The following is a 21,643-nucleotide window of genomic DNA, read 5'->3' as shown; positions in this document are numbered from 1 at the left end:
TCCATGCTGTGATCATTAATGGCTGGATAAGCTGAAAATGGTGTACAATTAATGTTAGAAAAAACATATTTTATATAATTTCCCTGACTTTCCCTGACTTCCCTGATTTCCTTGACCAGTAGGAACCCTGTTATGTAATTTCGCATAAACATACATATTAAATCCTTTTTATATAATCACAATAGCGTAATCTACTCAAAATGTAAACCTTATTATCTTCAAATGTCAAACTCTAAATCTAAACAACAAATTACCATATTATTACTACTCTCTTTTATCTATCTCTGGCGCTAAATCTTTGGTACCCATCCGCCATCATAATTCAGAGCTTAATTCCTCAATACGTGTGATCCAAGTTTCGATTTCAGATGGAGATGAAATTAGAACTTCCATCAGGAGCCTGTGCTACTTTCTGACTTTTCATTCTTATGCACGCGCGTTAAGGTGGGAAACATTGCCTTAAAAGAGTAATATCAAAGTAATTTCATTACATGTTAACACAACGGAAATCAGTTTTCCAATTTCCTCGTACCATGTAGTTTTACGGCAGGCATTGTATCGTGTGCCATGGGTTTTCACTCCCACTCCCTGTTACATATAATTTCACCATAATCTGATAAATAACAGAACTAACTTTGATTACAATTTTAGAAAAAATATCTGAGTTAACCACGAGAAAACTTGAAAAAAGTCAATTATTTCAGTCACGCTCAGCAAATGTATGACCTCAAATCTAAGACGACTCCAAATAACCCCCCCCCCCCCCCGTTCAATGTTTTATTTTCTTGATTGTAACTTATACAAGCTATTCCACAATCACAAAATGGTATAAGGCCTATAGATGGAATGATACATACAAGGCATATGTCATTTGACACCTCTCATAACTAGGAATTGTAGGTTTTTGAAGAAGAAAGAATACGAGCTCGATTTAAATAATATGGGATACTATATCATAATATTGCGAGCGTTGATAATATTTAATGAGAAAAACCAAAAAAGCTACCACTCATCGCAAAAAATATGTTGCGGAATTTTCTTCTACATGCAACAGGTAGCGCTTTCGGAAGATGCTACTTTCTTCTTCAGCCTGTTCAAGACTCAAAAAGGATTTAAAAACATGAAGGAAGAATAAAAAATTGGTTAAAAGCTTAAGATATGTAAAAAACAAATCTTCTGTCAAACATTAAATCACACGGGAATAGACAATTACTGACATTGTACACTGCTGCTCACTGTTTTCTCTTCTTGCTTTCCACATGGTGAAAGTATGTAGTGAAAAGGTTACTCCAAATGATATTTATTTCTCCCCTATCCAGAGACTAAGTGTGGACCTTTCTTTATGAATATAATATGATTCTTTAATTTTTCGCTCCGTTGCTGTTTTAGCTTTTTCAATTAAACATGATCCACGATATGATGGTTATAATCTCTAAGATACGTTGCTAAACTAGATAACTGTTGCGGCTTCCGAGATTTCGAGGTACGAATGTGTTCAGTTATTCTAGTACAAATGTTCCTTTGGTTTCCACTTCTCAGCTAAAATGAAGAAATTCTGCAAAGACACTACATCAAAATTTTAGAAGTTCCTCCGAAATCTATAAATAAATGCATAACCAATTTTAAGGCATTTTTACTGACCCTTTACAAAGCAGTGGCGTCTATCGAGTGAAATGTCAATGTGATAAAGTGTATATAGGTCAAACAAACAGGAACATTTGTACTAGAATAACTTAACACGTTTGTACCTCGAAATCTCGGAACCCGAAACAGTTATCCAGTTTAGCAACGCATCTTAGAGATTATAACCATCGTAGCGTGGAATCATGTTTAATTGAAAAAGCTAAAACAGCAACGGAACGAAAAATTAAATAATCATATTAATTCATAAAGATAGGCCTACACTTAATCTGGATGGGGAGAAATAAATATCATTTGGAGTAATCTTTTCACTACATACTTTCATAAATTGGAAAGCAAGAACAGAAAACAGTGAACACTAGTGTACAATGTCAATGAGTGTCTATTCCTGTGTGATTTAATGTTTGACAGAAGATTTTTCTTTCTTTCATTTTTTTACATAACTTTTTAACCATTTTTTTTTTTTTTTTTTTACCCTGCCTTCATGTTTTTAAATCCCTTTTGTCTTTAATAGGCCGAGGAAGGAAGTTGCATCTTTCGAAAGCACTACCTGTTGCATGTAGAAGAAAATTCCGCAACATTTTTTTTCCCCGGTGAATAGTAGCTCTTTTGCTTTTTCTCATTGAATATGGGATATTTTTCAACCACAATCACATGATATAATATAGGGGCATTTAGTCCATAGATTTTATGTAAGAACACACATTATTTTCGGCGTTTTGAATGCATATGAAATAACAAAACTAATTTCGATTCAAGGCGGATCTGTGTCATATCAAATACGTTATGCTTAGTTTTTACAGTATGCGCTTTTCTCGTAACATAAGACAATTACAAATTCGTATGACATTTTTATGACGATAGCTATTGATTTCTTGACAATTGTATGTTCTAAATTGAAGAATGAGAGCGTTAAACACTAAACCACAAATTACGGGACAATTATGCACCAAGAGGAATTTTGTTGGGACGACGAGACACTACCTCATAATCAGGTACAATCCCGTAAAATATGAACCCTACTCATAACGGATGCTAACTGAGATATAGACGAAATGCATCAATGAGAAACAGATTGTCTAGATTTTTATATTATAATTATTATTATTATTATTATTATTATTGTTAAAAAAGTAGCGATCTTACCCCAAACTGGTTCCATGTCACTCTGCCATCCTTTGTCTTGTAAAATAGCCGGAACATTTATACATAATTTTAGAAGTAATTGTAACAATTGAAATAACTGATGATCCCTCATTCTTTCCTCTTCTTCGGATAAACTTGAAGTCTGAGACTTCAGACGAACAAATTTTCCGGCTTCCTCGTCCCCCATTTGAGGGTTGAACTGCGTAAGTAACACCGGGAACAGTGTTGACAATCGGTTACTGAAGGAGTCTTTCTCTACTTGCACGAAAATGCCACAAAGCTGGGCTGCCAATCGTTTATGAGCAATCTATAAATATAAAAAATACATAAATTTTGAAGCAAAAATGATCAAAGATCAGGCATCAACATTTACAGTGTGATGTAATCATAATGTGTTTGAAGTTTAACACTTCTTTTCAGCAGAGAGGTTACAAAGATATTAAAGTGCATGAGACATCAACTTGCAGTTAAACGTGAATAAGACGTTGTATCAGAAATAGACATCTGGTCTTCTGCACTAAATACAAACTTCTACGCGCATTGGAATATTAATCTCGATTGCTTTGCTTATACAGAAGGGTTCAAAAAATGTACTAACTGTTCGCAATTAAATAATTTCTACACAAAAAGACTCACACTCACTGATCTGGCGAAGCTGGCAATTTAGCATATTATGCTTCGCATGCGCGGGTGGTTTGTGGTGGAACAAACCAGTCATATTAGCCAATACAGCAGAAGACAGTCGAGTAGCAACAATGGCTGAGGTTCGCTTATCGTCTGTTGAACGTAGGCTGTATTGAAATGGTATTGGAAATACGAGACGATTCACGAGGTACAACAGTATTGGCAGAGAGAGAGTTTGGAACACCGTCACCACACATAAAACAATTGCCTGAATTCAAGATAAATTCGAAGTCGACGGAACAGTTAAAGATGTGCACAAGAAAAGATCCAGCCAACCACAAATAGCTACAAGTACAGCGTTTAGTGATGCGGTGTTGCAACATTTAACCAGATTACCACACAAATCAGTGAACCAGGGAGCACGCGAAACTAGGGTGAGCCGGTCAAGTGTAAGACACATTCTGAAGAGGGTAAAGTGGAAAGTCTACATTCTAAGACTGCTATATGCGATGAAAGAGGACGACCCTAATCGATGGATGGAGTATTGTGAATGGTTTCAGCACATGGTCGGCGGGGATGTGGAATTTGCAGGGATGTTTGTGTGGATTGACGAGGCGCAATCCAATCTTAACGGTACTGTGAAAAGCCACAATTGTGTCTACTGGGCTCCTGAAAATCCTCACGTTCATGTGGACAGAGCAGTGAATCTACCGGGGGTTGCTGTATGGTGGTGTGATTGGCCCCTCTTCTTCGAGGGTACCGTAACTGGTGAAGCGTATCTTGATATGCTTCAGACAAGAATTTTGCCTGATATACAATACTTTTTTTTTTTTAAATCGTAGTCATGTGCTGCCATTACGTCAGATACACTAACAGCCGTAGTTCGGTGTGCAGTTCGGCGCTATGGGCGTTGTATAGAGACTACTGGTAGTCATTTCGAACACATAACAACTCTCTCTCAGTGCTAAGAACTCACACGTCAAGTCAAATTAGTTATGATATATGGGCTAGCAAACAGTGAGTACATTTCTTTTTAGGACATTTTGTATGCAAGTCTATGTACACTATTTTCGTTATTGTTGCCTTTAACTCTTGAACGTTCAGTACAAAATAAATATTACGACTGAAAATGTTCAGATAAGTAATAATATATTAAATTACAGACAAAAAAATATCAATTATATTTTTCTGTTTTACAATTTTAATCTCTAATATTTTAACTCTTTAGTACTGACGCGGGGTATTATGAATCACCTATCGTGAAACAATTCTCAGAACTGATTAGGTTTAATTAACCATTTGGAATCTTGAGAACCTATTACATCTAATATAAAAAGAATGATATCACAATTATAAGTTTTTAGTTTTACATAATTAATATCTGAGGTGTTGCTAACACCCCGCGCCAGCAGTATTAATGTTGGTTACTAACACGTGATGAATGAATGTTTTTTTCTTATATCCATGTACATTGTTGAATAGTGTGTGACGATTGTTACAACGATTAGAAGAAATATATATAATGAAAATAAACAAATTACTTTTGTTTTCAAATAATTACGAACACTAAGAGTGTATAAATAAATAAATATATTAATTTAATTAAATTAGAAATAATAATATGTAATAGTTTCACATGCAATGACAGTATAATAATATCTTAATTTTTCCAGTGAAGATTTTATGTGTCGTAATTTTGTAGAAGTTATTTGAAAACTAAATTAATGTAAGAGAAGAGGTTTCATTTTATCTATAAAACTCAATAAACAATATCACTATGTTATAAAACAGAGATAAAGACATTTTCCTTGAGGTGTTTGACGTGTTTCTAACACCGTGCGTGAGTATTAATGTTATTAAATCAATGTGCCAGTAGGGAAATGTTAATATTGACATGAAACATTTAAAACAGCCAAGGTACTTTAGAAAGATCTTTGATTTAACAGTACAAAAATAAATAAAATGAAATACAATGAGTAAATAAAGGACATAACGCTTATCAACAAATAAAAGGAAATTATTCATCATGCATGTCTATTATAACACAGTTTGTATTAACGAAAAACAGAAACAACTTGTGAACTAAGTGCTAAAACCAATATAAATTTTACAAAATTAAATTCCCTGAATTCTTACCTTATTGTCTTTAAACCAAACAAGTACAACATCAAATAGTTTGTCAAGGTCATTCTTCTCCACTCGACCTAGCAAGGATTTTAAGCACTGTGCTACCATCTTTCGGCATAACGGTGATTCATCATTCACTAAACTGGCTCCCATCGTCACGAAGAAAATATCCGAGAATTCAGCAAGCACTTTCTGAAATAGAAATATAATATAATGTTTTCTTAAGCTGAAACATATTTGAAGAACATATGCTGCATAGTAAAAACAGTATACATTTTTTTAAGCTCAATCAGTCGACTTTTCCATCTCCAAGGTCTGTTCAACAAAGAATTATTATTTATTTTTGTGTATATACTATTTTTAGAAAATTAATTCTATTTTTTACGTATAGTAAAAGTGTTGTGCAAAACTGACATTTGTTTCGTTACAAAACTGTGCTTCTAAGAGAAGTGTGATTAGACATATGACCTAATCCTCTTACGAAGGAAAAGGAGGTACAATGCGCCGCACTGATGTTTTGTTTTCATCTGAAAGAAACGAAAGCTGAAGAGATCTATGGAGTGGCTGCTCTGCCCCATACACAACTTGTAAGTGGTTTAAAGAGTTTAAATTTGAAAGACAATCAACTTCAAACGCAAGTATACCTAGGGCTTTTAGTAACTACGCTTACTTCTCTTACGGAAGAAAACATTAACATAGTTGCCGTAATTACGGCAAAAGATCGTCGAATAATCTTGCGACATTAGTAGACATGCTCAAGGTATCACTAGGTGTCAGCCACACCTTAGTAAAAGGGAAAAACTGAAAAAGTGCTTGTGGTCGATAGGTCCCCAGACTGCTTATCCCATAACAAATGAACGCCACCATGCACGTTTGTGTCACAGATGATTTTCTTGCGAAGGTGATAACTACAGATAAAACGCTGTTACATCATTTAAAAAAATGAAATCTTTGAGTTTTACGTCCCACGTTTATGCCGGCTAGGATAAAGGAGACGGTGATTATGAGAAATGAATGAAATTGTGGAATGAAGTGGGAGGAAACGGGAGAACTCCGAGAAAAGCCACGCACACGGTGTTTGTCCTATACAAAGTTTACTTGGCGGGAGCAGGGTTTGAACCAGGGACCCCATGCACCAGAGGTGAACACTCTACCACTGAGCCACCACGGCCCCTTACATCATTTTAATCCTGACAGTAAGCAACAGAGATCTGGAACCCCCCGTTATCAGAAACACAAAGAGTGGACGCTTCTGCAAGAAAGGTTATCATTATCTTAGAAATTCAAGAAATTGTGGATTCGTATTGGTACCTGCACATGTAACTGAAATTGGGCAGTACCATATTGATGTATGGGTAAAGATAAGCGAAAAAAGGCCGCATCAGCATACAATGTGACACGCCCTATGTGCCAAATGTTATGTCTAGTTATTTCACGAAACTGGTGTGAAATGTACTCCACTTTCCCTATAGTCCAGACATGATGACCTTGTGTGTCTTTCTTCATTCCCTACTTCGAGGAAATACTATTTTTGGGCATCCGATCAAGTGTTAAATGCTTCAAAGGTGATACTAAAGGACTTTTTCTTTTTAGCATGTCTTTGACGATTGGATGAAACACTGAGACAAGTGCATGACATCGAATAGACAAAATCTATCACAAACATGAAAATGAGTATAGATATGTAGTGTAATGAAATCACGAACTAAGAATGAAAAAAATCATCATTAATTTTATTCATGAAAATCGTAGTGTTAATTTTGTGGGTGAAACTGAACGAAAATTTTTTTAATATATTAAATTTTGTACATGTGCATAACATTATTTCTAAAATCACAAGAATGGGATTTGTAATCTTTCTTAAATCGTTGGAAAGAGGAGCAAGGTGTCTGTAAATAGTCAGAAAGCACTTGTGGTAATATAACAAAGTGTTTGTCAGTGGATAAAAGTAATTAACATTTTGGATAAAATCATGAAAAATTGAAAGCAAACCTTGGGGTAAATTAAACTTCAAAACGCTTCTTATTTTTACATCATTAGATGATAACAATATTTTTCAGAAAATATAATTAGAACTTTCCTAAGATTTTATAAATTTTAAAATACAACATAACGACCTTTTAGCGAATTAGAAAGGAAAAATAGTTGAAACAAACATGGACAAAATTCATATAAAATAACCAGAGTTTTAACCGAAAAATCATCCTGCATCAAATCTCCAAGTGACAATGGAGAAGTATCCAAGAAGTTTCCACGACCGTAAAAAATTTCAAATACAGAAAGAAAGAACATTGACTATTCAAAGCTAAACTTCACCTGCAATAGGTGAAATACAACATTAGAAAAACTCTTTATTTGCATGTGACATGATTGTGGGAGATCTCTGAAAGTGACAGGCAAATTTGAATGCTTAAATATTCAGCTTAATTCTGTATTGAGTAAATTTATAAATTATCTGTTATGTAATTAAGCTTATATACTTTGTCGGGTGTTGAACTCAGCACTACTAAATATCCACAGTGGAACTGTTACAAAAAGTAAGCACTATACTATCATTGTAAGCCAATTGTTTAATAAATAAAATATTGTCATTCACGACAATAAGAGATTGTAATCACCACTCGTTTAATTTGACTCTTTAATTTGATTTATGAATTCACTGTTCCTTTTTAGTTATTGGTAATCACTTAATTTGATCTTTATTTCTTTAATTTTTAATTCTTTCGTTGTACGCTGCAGTAGGGAAGGAAAATAATGATAATCTTTTATTGAACAGTGATCGAAGAGGAAGAACAGTTTATATATATATGTATTATTTATTTTAAGTTTAGCCTTAATAATCTTCGCGTGCCCGAGAAGCTTCTACATTAAAAAATATTTTAGCAACGTACTGTTAATTAGCACAAATAATTTACGTTAACTGATATATACAACTTTCTCTAAAAACCTTCATAGACCCAATATATTTAAGTTATTAAGAAGAAGCAGGAGTGGATACAGCTAACATGAACTAAGAACTTAGATTTAATATGGGCCACAAACATTTTTCATTACGATAGAAAGTGTTTACGGCCACGTTAAATAGAAGGTCTTAATCCGTACTAGTTGCTCTCTTGCTCCCTCATAAGTAATGGATTATTTTAAACTGTCAAATTGGACAACCCTCTAATATGTCTAGTATGTTACGACTTATCTCGAATAAATAAGAAGGCTAGAATTTGCTCTTTAAGCAAAAAATCAAGCAATAATGGTGATAAAAGCGTACCACTGGGAAGTTCTTGATTATCATATGTAACATTTCTAACGCTGACTCTCGTCCCATTTCTAATTCAAATGTCAACTGAGACAAATAAAATTCCACATGACGATTTAATTTCTTCCCTAGGGGATAGTCCATTAAGTACTGAAGAACTGTCTGCAATTAGAAGAAAGAAATTATTACTTCATAAATTAAATATTATCCGTAAATTAAATTAGATGTCTTAACATAATACGAAGTGGAAAGTCTTAAAACAAACAAACAAACAAAACTAGGCGAAAATAACCACTAACAATATGTTTGTTATAGTCTATTATGGAGTTTATTATAGAATGAGTAAGTAAAGTATTTATAATCTAGTAAGATCACGATCAAACAAACTGAAGAAACATATATCGGTGTGCAAAACTCAAGGACGAAAGTAAGTTTCGCATGCTGTGTCACTCTCAAGTAGCACAGAATGGTGAAACGTGAGCCATATATAGGAAGTAGTGCTAACATACGATACAAGAAACAAGAGAAAAACGCGTGATCAGAAGAATAAAAATGACATTTTTTATATATAGGCAGTAACTTACATTGAAAACACTACCGCTTTTGATGCCCCTTCCTGATATTAGAGGAGAGAAACGGTCCATAAAAGTGTGTGTGATCACCAGGGCTAACAAAGTTAGTAAGGAGTTGTTGTGGCATGGAGTTCCATTATTCCACTACGCTGTTGACAACTTCTGGATAATCCTTGGTGCATCTAGACGTGCTGCAAATCGTCTCCCCATAACATTTCAACCATGCTCAACGGGATTTAAGTCGGGAAAAGAGACCAGTCTATTCCCCTAATATTCTTTCGTTCCAAGAGCTCCACCACCGGCGTTGTTCGATGCGGTCGCACATTATTACCGAGAAAAATGAAGTAGAGGCCATTGTACCTCTAAAAAGACGCATGTGGAGAAGTACAGCCTCACAACAACGTTGACCGATTACTACCATGCTCAAAAGTTTGAAAATTGGTGTGCTCATGCAACATTATGGCTCTGCATACAAGAACACCGGACCACCAAAATGATCATGTTTAACTGTGTGTTTCCATCCCTTGCCAGATGTGTGTACGTCCAGAATCAGAACTTAGATTGAATCTGCTCTCATCGGAGAAGAGAAAACGCGATCCCACTCCTCGGTCCAGTCCTGATGTTCTTGGCACTACATCAAACGGTGCCGCCAATGTGGTGCGGGTGTCAATGGAATACAACATTAATAGCTATCGGGCAAAGAGATCACCCCCATTCAGTCAACGTGCCACTGTGGTGCGTGAGGTTGGGCGACTTGCAGTCCTCTTAGATTGTTTGCAACTGCACCCGCTGTTTGACGTCGGTTCCTTCTTGCCTGTTGCACAATGTAGTAGTCGTCCTTTGCTATAGATGACTGTGGTCGATCACCGCCTCTCCTTTGCACAACATTGCCTCTGGTTCGGAATGCTCCTCATGCGTAAAACAATGCTGTGAGCAATACCAAACTTTAGGCCATATTCGTCACTCCGTCCTTTTTCCAGCTTCTCGACAGTTCTTCTGTGTGAAGTCACACAAATGTTGTTGTGAGTAATACCACCACAATGCACTTTAACAGCTCTCTGACTGAAACACACTCTCTCGTCTCTTTCATTCAGTTGCTTTGTGTTTGTGAAGACCATTCGGAGCTACGGTCACGATATACAAGATCTTCCTTTCTGTGCACGTGTGAGAGTTCTCTAGCAAAATACTGCACGGCTTTGATACATTTCCATCGACTACGCAAAATTTTATGTTACTTTATCTACCTCGTCCTTAAGTTTCGCACACTAGTGTACAGTATTAAGATTATATACACATGTATAAGTGGTAATCAAAATCAAAGGAACACCTAATGAAATTGCTACATTACTAGATTAATATGGCGTTGGGTATCTTTCGCCTTCAGAACAGCTCTGATGCGACGTAGAATGGGGTTCTAGAAGTCATGAATGGTACCAAGTGGAATTATATCATTCCACGTGCAATGCATCACTCTTTACTGTGAGAGATCATGGGAGGGGATTTAGGCCGGATTCGTGTTTCCAAGATAAATCACAGATGCCCGGGGATTGGGCGGACAGGGAGATACTTCTTCAAACCATGCCTCAACTGTTCCAATTGTGTGAATTGGTGCATTATCATCTTAAAATACGGAATTATTGCACGGAAATAACATTCTGACCATAGGATTCAAATGGTCCCATCAAAAAACAGATAATCACAAGCAACAACGCGATCGATATACGTCACCCCAGGATCCACTGAAAACCAGGATATTGCAGCCTACAACATCACAGAGCAACAACTACGTTTTACGGTTGGCAGAGATACGATTCTTTTAGCGTCAGCCACATCATTTTCTCCACTGTTTGAAGCTAGAACAGCTGGGGTAACAGCCCAGTGCCCAGAATTAACCAATCACGTCACGATGTCAGTGATAAATAAATTAATACATAAAATATTTAATGTACACACTGAATGATTTGCTCACAATTTCCATCAATGGCCCTTCACTTAAGGGCTTTGATCCGAAAACTGCAATCGACAACTGGTATTTCAGTGCAGAGAGAGAGCATTACACAAACGTGAAGTCTTAAGATATTTTTTAACATGTATATGAATTGTCCAATTCAAACTTGATTATCCTGAACTTTTCTGGTTTTGAAATTTTATGCTTTGATATAATCTCTTTCTTTGTCAGACCAAAAGCCGTGGGGAGGATTGGGGGGGGGGGGCTCTTATAATTTGTACGTGAGAGATACTGGCTAGCGAGTGCATCTGTCTGAAATATAGCGCCCTGTTTTACACTACCACTGCTAGCTCAATTCACTGTACACTGCCATTGTGCTGTTCCTCACATAGTAAGGAGTTTGTCCCAACATACCACTACCAACAACCCAGAACAGCTGTCGTCATCTGACCGTTCCCAACCCAGACATCTGACATATTTCCACCTCCAAATATTTTTATTATTTTGATAACAATCTGTACATAATTATATATTTATTGATCTTGTTCATCAAGTTGTTCGCATTATATACGTGAATGAGATTATTATTATTATTTGGAGTTAAACGTTCCTTTTTTAGCATCAAAACTACATGACAGCTTAATGTGTCGAACATGAATAAAAGATAGAGACCACTCTTTTCCATTTCTTAAGTTGAATCACGAATCATGTCATACTGAGAAGCTATTATTTAAATTAGGGATGGTCAAAATTTTCAGGAATCCGGAAAATTTATTTTCCGGGATCGGAAATTTCACTTTCCGGATTTTTCCGACATCGGAAATTTTCCGAATCCGGATTTTTCCGATTGCACTATCCTTATTCCGGAATTTTTCCGACGTTACTTTCCGGATTCCGGAAAGTAAAAATTCAGGAATCGGCCATTCCTGATTTAAGTATTTATTTATTATGAAATATGAACAAAATTGCCATAGATGTTTACAAAAAACCTTTGTAACAAAATAAATCAACCACCTTTTCCAGGTTCTATTCTGGAAAAGAAATGGGTTATGCCATATGGTAAGTTTCAAAAAAATTTTGATGAATAAAATCGTTGCAGCTTACGAAAATGACCGTACCAAGATGGCCATACACCCACAAAATTTTAAGAAGACCCTTCAACTGTTCAGAACTAGCAGAATGTACTACACTCGAAACAATATTATTTTCTTAATATTACATACCTGCCTTGCTTGGTCCCGAACATGAGGCAATTCAGAAACTATACTTAATTCTGCTACCTTCTTTATCACATCAGGTATCTCCTCGGAGATTAATTTACGTGACAATATAGCTTTAAGGAGACCAAATCCTGTTGATTGTCTTGTAAAATCGTGGATATCTTGCTCTGCATAAATTAACAGCATCTTTAACTGGTCTGTGGTAATGGTGTGGAATTTCACTTCCCTTACGAGCACAGTCACTGCCTGCAAAATAACAACACTTACTATGCATTCAACTTAAAATAATGATTTATTTATTTATTTATTTATTTATTTTTAACTATATATTTCGATCATATTCACATTTCTACGAGATGCAATACATTGTATTCCCAGTGTAAGTCAACCTCAGCATTTAATGAACTGCTCTGCAATTGTTACAAGTTACAAAACGAGGGTCATTAACACTAAAATTGAATTGACTGCCATAGGCACTCCTGTAAAATACTTTAGAAGAAATAGACTTTTTTTGAACTTGTCGAGATATTAAATTTCAAATTTAATTTTATTCGCATCTTCTTGTTCAAATGGAAGCATTTGGTGACGCTTTACGTTCAAACGCAGGTGATCTTAAGTTTTATGATGATCTCATTCCACCATTTCTTTCATCATCAGTCATGCTTTAATCACCGTTTCCCTTAGTCTAACAGGCATAATCATGGGACGTTAAACTCGAAGCTTTCATTTCATTTAATTTCATATGTGAGATTCCATTTTAGTCTCTTATTTTGAAAGTATTAGAATTACATAATGTAATAAGGAAAATATCTATCACGTTATTATTAAACTGCCTATTTGTCTAATCATGGTGAGGTAATTTTGTGAACTCTTGCTATTCTATTCCTTGATCACAAACACCGTGTGCGTGGGTTTTCTCGGGGTTCTCCCGTTTCCTCCCACTTTCTTCATTCCACCATTTCATTCATTACTCATCATCACCGTCTCCTTTAGCCTAACCGGCATAACCATGGGACGTAAAACTCAAAAATTTCATTTCATTTCTATTCCTTGATCACTATGCACGTGGAAAAACTAACGTCAAAAATTCACACCCATATATGTTAGCCCATATAAACGTAATAAATAATAACATTTAAAAAAAAATATTAAAGTAGGTACTAACTACTGTAGAAAGTAATCAAATATCTAGTCTCAAAACATGAGCACAGCAAACATTAACTTTTGACTTGACTTGATTTTGAGTTTAGCAGCTAGGTTATTTCAGCAGCTTAACGTCGAATCAGAACCACATGAGCTCCAGCCGTGAATCGAACCTGGGTTTCCCACGCGAAAAGTACGTACGGTAACTGCTTAGCCACGAAGGAGCTCATACTAACTTCTGACTTTAACCGCTCAAGCCGGTTCGACGTACACGTATGCGTCCCGTGTAGTAGTGACGAAATGATGCATATTCTGCCATTTGTTGTTTTTCCCACATAAACGAAAATGCATGTCACTCAAAAGTAGACTGCAATATATTGCTAATTGTTGCTTTTTTCTTTTTATTACATGAAATTATGCTTAATTTTGTGACATTATGCGAAAATTGCTGTTCTTGTGATTTAAAATTACTGCCTCTCGCATCGTCTGATAGGTATTTAACTCCCGGCTCGAGGGGTTAATGAATTAGTATCGTACACAGACCAAACTCTAAACAAACGAACGCAATTCAGCATATATACCGTTCAGTAAGCATTCATGGAGTATAAGGCAAACAAGCCAATATTGTTCTACACTTCCCCAAGACCATACTCCGAGAACACCTACTGGACTAGTTTGTTTGTTTCTGTTTCGAGACAATTAGGTAACTGAGTGCTTCCTAGTCAGTTAATTTTCATATGAACTAATAGGCTGTGAGTTCTTGACATTAGTTTTTCAATGTGCATCGTGAACGAGGAACAGTTCATGAAATTAACCCATCCTGATTAAACAAAAAGGCACAATAAGGTTTGTTTTACTATTAGAATTGTATTTTCAAAATTTACGATTTTGAATTTTTATTTAAATAATTTGCAAAACGACCACTACATCTAACTAAACAGAGAACTAAAAAGCTTAATACGTAAGTGCACAGTGCTGAAATAATATATTAAGGTAAGCTGGCCGTGCTACTCCTTTGTAAATGCTAAAGGTATTGTGTTATTCGAATTATAAGTAACCTGTATATGAACAGAAGTCTGTCCACAACAAAAATAAAACACAGCTTATGGAAGCAACAAGTTACAATGTGACGGAAGTGTTTGGTATGACGAAAGTAAAGAATCTGAAAGTAAAATACAATAATTTGTTCTATATATGGCAGTAACTCATTTTTACGAAGAAAAATGTGAAGATGTAGAGTACATACTTTTCAATTAATATGAAAAGTTTTTTTTTTCATTATGCTCTGCTAACTAAAACTGCAAAGTTTCACTCACCTTAAAAGCCGCTACGACCAAATCGAAGTTCTCTCCTTTTCCCATTCCTGGTCCAGCATATTTATGAAGAAGATTCATGATAGATGTAGCTATTGAATCAATGTTTGAGTGAACAGACGGAAGATCCATTCTTAAGACCCAACACAGGCAACGAAGTGATAAAATTGTAAGCTGGAAATGGATAATGGAAAAGTGGGGTTCATTACTCTCATTGTCGAAGATAAATAAATTACATTCAAATAAAGAAGATCCCACCTTGTATCCGGAGAATTAAAAATCCCTTCAAATAGCTTCGATGTTCGATACAAGGTGGGATTATCTTTATTTGAGTTACTCAATATGTAAGTATCCTATTCAGGTATGAGCAATTACTTAAGATACACTTTACATTCAACGTAACATAAATACATCATCATCATAGGCATTCTGCCATTATTGGTACAACTGAGAAGCTTCCATCTTCTACGATCTTCTGCTACCCTCTTCGTCTTCACGTACTATTTCTTTGTTTTGATATCGTCCATTAATTGTAGTCTCCTTCGCCCTCTCCCTCTCTTTCCTGCTACCATACCCTCTAGCATGTTCCTTATAATACAGTTCCTCCGTACTCAATGTCCAACCAGTTTCTTTTCCTCCTCTTAATAAAATCTAAAATTGTTTTTTCCCCCACCATTTCTAACACCCTTTCATTCGTTTTCCTCTCGACCCAGCTAATTCTTTCCCTTCTCCATACCCACATTTCGAAAGCTTCTAGTCGTTTTCCATCATTTTTGCGTAATATCAATGTTTCCGTCCCATACAGTAGAACACTCCACACGAAGCATTTTATGAGTCTTTTTCTCAATTCTTTATTCAAGATCCCACAAAACAGATTTTTCTTCCTCCTAAAGGCTTCTTTCGCCTTTCCTATCCTTGCTTTTATTTCACGTTCGCACTTCATGTCACTATTAAGAATACTACAAAGGTATCGAAAACTATTCACTTGTTCTATTTTCTTCCCTCCTACTTTTATATTTGACACGGACCTCTTTGTGCCAATCATCGTGACGATTGTCTTTCTAACATTTTTCATCCCATATTCTTCAAAGCCCTTAAGTTTTCTAAAATCCTATTGATTTTCTTCTTCTCCTCTATGGATCACTTCTATATATATATATATATATATATATATAAAGAAAAGCATTCTCTAAATACAGAATGTGCTGTTACATTTACGGTGTCAGCGTTAGTTTTCAAAATTACCAAGGACATACAATACACGCTTTGGTTTGTTTACCGTACATAAATAACATTTTTATACAGTACATCTTCTGTACTTTTTATGAACTGAGCATTCTTTAGAGATTTCAATCAAAAATGTATGTCTTCAATTTCATATACATGGAAACTGCACAAACACTTACCTTTATGTGCTGTGAATTAAGGAAGTCCGCAAGCATAGGAACAATTGGATCCATCATCTGCAAATATTTCTCATTGGCTATTTGAACTTTTTCACGCTTCAAAAGAGTGTGGTACAATACAAGACTAAACTCAATTAAAATATGGGCGTTTGTCTTCTTCGATGTCTTGGGTGCAAATCCTGCTCTCCCGGGTTCTCTGACAATAAGGAAAGAATCAGGTTTTTGGTAAGGCAGTTCTTTTGTAGATTTGGTTTTCTTTACACCTTCTTTGGATAACTCAGTAATACGCTGCGACATAATGCCGAACAGAAAGATAAGGAGAGACTCTGTTGAAATAAATTTGTTCTCATTTAGCCCAAGTGCAATCATTCGTAAACACTCTGATGCCTTCTTCACGATCTTGAATGAGTGCGTTTCAGATAACACCTACAGAAGAGAGAACATAAACAATATGTTATCAAAATATTAGACCAACTTTTCCTTATAAATATAGTTTACACTTATAAGAACTAGTGAGTTTTCCAAATGAATGAAAAAAAAAAATCCTTCATCATTGATTTTCAGCAAACTATGAATATATCGCATTTACAAATCAATAAACACAGTTGCTTTTTCTGATGTAAAGATGAACAATTTTTCACATAGTCTGATAGAGATCCTTAATAATTTAATAAAATCACCTACAAAAAGTGCGACTTACCAAATTAATATGAGGGCTGCGGTGACACAGTCGTAGAGCATTCATCTCTGGTGCGTGGGGTCCCTGGCTCGATCTCAACTCGTGCTAAATTAGCTTTGTAGTGGACAAACACAGTGTGCGCGGGTTTTCTCAAGCTTCTCCCGTTTCCTCCCACTTTCTTCATTCCACCATTTTATACATTTCTCGTCATCACAGTCTCTCTTAGCCTCGGTGCATAATCGTGGGAAGTTAAACTAGATATTTCATTTTCAGATTAATATGGCGCTGGACCATTTTTCGCCCTCAAAGTAGTTTTAATGTGACGCAGAATGGAGCCGTAGAGGTCGTGAATAGCAGTACATAACTCAGTTTCATGAGAGAAGATGTAGGCGGAAATCTGCGCCAGATTCATGTCTCGGCGAAACAGACCACAGATGTTCATTTATGCTCAGGTCCTGGAATTGAGTGGGTCAGGGGAGGTATTCAACTTCATATTGATGTTCCTCAAATGACGCCGCAACGGCTCCAACTGTGTGAATGGGAACATTATCACCCAAGAATATGGCTTCACTGCTCGAAAAATACATCTGGACCATAGGATGCATATCGTCCCCTAACATGGTGACATAATCACGGGCAGTGACGCGACCACTGTGAACACAGGACCCAATGAAAATCAGAATATTGATTTGCTTTCTCGGTTGGGCGGAAATACTGCAAGTCATATGCTTCTTGGCGTCCGCCATACATAAACATGGCTCGTAGTTTGAAATAAGGTGAACGATGGCTGATCTGACCACATCATGCATCTCCAGTCGCCCATGAGTTTCTCTACGTACAAGAAGGTATTATCTGATTGGCAACAAACTGAACATATTCACCCTGCCTGCCCTAAGATTAAAGACAACTTGAAAAATTCTTGTGTGTGCTTTTTGAGTGAAATAAAAATAAATAAATAAATAAATAAATAAATAAATAAATAAATAAATAAATAAATAAATAAATGAAGGCAACGAACATTTACTTCTGAACATTTTGAAATGTATCTGGTGATGACTCCGGTTAATATCTGAATGTACATTGCGGAAGATCAAGAACACTTAATGTAAGTATTTTAATATTGTAACTTGAATTTTTGTAAATTTCTTTAAAATGAACATATCTGTTTGTGAGGAAATACATTTAAAAGAAAATAAGAATTAATGTCAAAAATAAATATTTATAATACGTATTTCATTATGAATTTACATATTTCAGACTTTTTTTTTAAACATATGTATGTATATATTTTAGGGATTGATATTGCATGAAATTCCGGGCTCTAGTTATTATTTAGCTTCATTGCGCTTTCAAAATCCCTTAATTCATTGGTGTATACTGCAGAAACAGTTAAAGGAAAAACTAATTATATACACAAGTAATATTATTAATAATATTATACTATATTAATACTATTAACATTATAATAATATTATAATTAAGATATTAAACTAATTATATTAATACTATACACAAACCTGCTTTAATGGTAAGATAAGATCGGTCAAACATTTTTCTGTGATGAACTGAGCCAATATCTCGAACATTTCATAACTTCGATTCTTCTTTGCTTCTTTCCATTTGCCAACTAGCTGTGTCACTTCTTTTTCTTCAGAAACAGAGCCAAACAAATCCATTTTACAAACCTGAAATACGAGATAAGTTATTACACACTTAATTTTTCCGTAAGTATTCAAAATAACGCAAAATGTTCTTCACATTCAAAATTAAGAAGTTTAGAATGTCTCGATATGTTCACCACAATACTTCAGAGACCCCTTACGACGAAATTATGATTAGAAACGATGCAGATACGGAAAAGCAAGAACATAATTCTATGCATTTCACTGATGCAAGATCTTGCCTTTATCTGACGGATAATCTCTTCCAAAGAGTGCTTTCTCTTTTAAGTTTGACGTTCCACGATTATGCCGGCTAGGCTAAAGGAGAGGGTGATGATGAGGAATGAATGAAATGGTGGAATGAAGAATGTGGGAGGAACGGGAGAACCCCGAGAAAACCCACGCACACGGTGTTTGTCCACCACAAAATTCACTTGGCGCGATCTAGGATCGAACCAAGGACCCCATGCGCCAGAGATAAACGCTCTACCACCTAGCCACCGCGGCCCACTTTCTCTTTTAATAAATAGTCGAAAGAACTGACTAGAATCTGTACTCAAAATATAATTCCAGTACTCGCTGTGTGATATCACAAAAATCAAGAACGATGTCACTCAGGACGATCGCCCTATATGATCAGGGTGATCGACCGGACAATGTGAACTCCAATGTTTTCACTACTATTACCCGGCTCGCCAAGAACAGGGTTAGTCGTTACACTAAAGGCTGGCAAAAATACACTTTGTGCTCATCAATGCCAAAACTTTGGTTTGTCAAAAAAATAAAAATAGGCTTAGTTAAACAATTCACAATATAATTAAATAAAAAGTCCAATAACTATAGATATAAACATGTGTTGAGTAACTTACGAGAAAATTTCGTAAGGATGAAGTGGTCATTTCATTTTAACTTATTGCAAAGTGCCTTCTTCATGGTAGAGACACTAGATCCAAGTTGTCTTTACTCTTAAATTGTGATTGGTACGAAAGAATGCTCTTTTTATCGCTGTGTTTGGAAGCACTTTTGGTTTTTTTCTTTTCTTTTCGCTTTTGGCAGTATAGTAATACTTTTGAGTTTACTTTTGGTTTAAGGATGAGAACAGTCCTCCTTTGACTTTCTTTTAATACCAAAATTATAAGTTTGATTGTATAACAGAGGAAGTTGCATTTTTCTTACTTCCACACTAGCTACAATTACTTTTAGAATACATAACGTAATTAATATGCAAATTATATTGTAATGATGCTTTGGTTTGTGATAAAAGTTTAGACATTAAGTTTTGGCAACAATGGAAAAACCACCATACGTAACTGCAATAACATATAAAAAAGCCAATATTCTAGCCGCAATGGAATACAGCTTTTCGTGAGATTTGCGAAGTCAAGCAATGTCGAGTCTGGCCCGAGGAAAGATGGATGACTGCTCGTACTCATCAAATTGTGTTGGCATTACGGTGTCCACCGAGCGTCGCGAAGACAATTTGAGGAGCTACTTGACAAAAAGAAGTGGCGAACTCAGATCTAGACAGCCAGCATCAACGACGAAAGGAGAGCCAATACGCTAACAACACATCATCCAAAGGCACGAGCGCCACAGCCGAATGATAAGGCTCGCCCTTTAAGGGCTGTTAGAGTCCAGGCGTCAGGAGTTTAGATTTTACATTATAAAAAAGAAGGGGGACGAAGACCCATTCAATTTTATTTATTTTTATGTCCTACACATATTCATATACACTACATAAGATTGAATCCCATTGCAACTCAAGCCCAACATATGCTGATCCCACGCCTACTTGGAAGTTCTTAATTCTATTATTATAAGAATGATAGTACGATTTCTTTACTAATTCTACAATGAAGCAATAAAGATAATATCTGGCACATTATTATTAACGTAACTATAAAACTAATATTACTGTGCGCTAATATTTTATTTATTCAGTGATATAATTTGAAGAACTCTACTGCTTCCTTTCTCTGTCGCGATGTACAGGTGTCCCAAAAGGTACTTTACAACTTCACTGTGACATGGTGAATCTTCTGACTGACATAGGCAAAGTGAAATTTACGTGTCGCATCAACATAAGAACTTTTCTCTCTCTCTCTTTCTGTTCGGCAATGAATAACTTTCTTGTTTTCCCAGAACAACATAATTTGGTAAAATGGCCTCTGTACAGAAGGCATCACAGGACCACTCGTTTTTGACAAAAGAAACGATTACTGCTACAAATTACCTTGACATCCTGAAACTGTATGTAATACTACAACTGAATAATCTGCAACCATGTATACTCTTTCAGCAAGACGATGCACCAACACATTGGGCCTCACAAGTCAGATATTACCTCGGCAGAACTTTTTCAGAGATTGAATTGCGAAAGATGGTCTAATTGCCTGGTCTTCTAGATTCCCTGATATTATATCTTTGGACTTTGGACTTCATTTTATGGGGGTTGTTAAGGACAAAGCGTACGGAATACCTGTGATTGATAGATAATCTAAGGAACTGACGCTACTGTCCCAGTTGACGGTAACATGTAACAAAAAATGTGGACAGAGTTGGAATATCGATTAGATACTGTTCATGTCACCCAGAATGCGCATGTGGAAGTCGATTGAACTAGTAGACTTAATCATGAGTTGGTGCATTACACAGAATTCACTTTGCCTCTCTATGTTCATCACAAGTCCCACCATGTTACAGTGAAGTAAAGTTCCTGTTGGAACACTCTGTACATTGAAAAGACTTATGCCAAGAACCTCATGTCTTATAAGTCAATATTAAATGCATAGATATTATAATTCATTTACAAGAAAACATGGTATAATCTAGAAAGAACTCACATAACTTAGTTTGTCCAAAACAGCATCAAAAAATTATGAATTAAAAGACGAAAGACGATATCATTAT

The 21,643-nt window shown here is 35.7% G+C and overlaps 1 protein-coding gene across 1 annotated transcript in view; it reads right to left on the bottom strand.

Moving 5' to 3' along the window:
• LOC145662403 (small subunit processome component 20 homolog) overlaps positions 1 to 21,643 on the bottom strand; it is a 108,555-nt gene that overhangs the window by 25,910 nt on the left and 61,002 nt on the right. The window contains exons 24-30 of the mRNA XM_081727943.1: positions 18,590 to 18,757; positions 16,394 to 16,819; positions 14,991 to 15,161; positions 12,535 to 12,777; positions 8,804 to 8,953; positions 5,548 to 5,730; positions 2,788 to 3,094 (exon numbers count right to left, since the gene is read on the bottom strand). Of these exons, the coding sequence (XP_081584069.1) occupies positions 2,788 to 3,094; positions 5,548 to 5,730; positions 8,804 to 8,953; positions 12,535 to 12,777; positions 14,991 to 15,161; positions 16,394 to 16,819; positions 18,590 to 18,757 (1,648 nt within the window). The remainder of the gene's footprint in view (positions 1 to 2,787; positions 3,095 to 5,547; positions 5,731 to 8,803; positions 8,954 to 12,534; positions 12,778 to 14,990; positions 15,162 to 16,393; positions 16,820 to 18,589; positions 18,758 to 21,643) is intronic.

This window comes from Thermobia domestica, chromosome 10, assembly GCF_964235325.1.
Source record: "Thermobia domestica chromosome 10, izTheDome1.hap1.1, whole genome shotgun sequence".
In the NCBI taxonomy this organism is placed as follows: domain Eukaryota; kingdom Metazoa; phylum Arthropoda; class Insecta; order Zygentoma; family Lepismatidae; genus Thermobia; species Thermobia domestica.
Note: the sequence above shows the minus strand (reverse complement) of the source record. Positions and strands in the feature narration are given on the sequence as shown.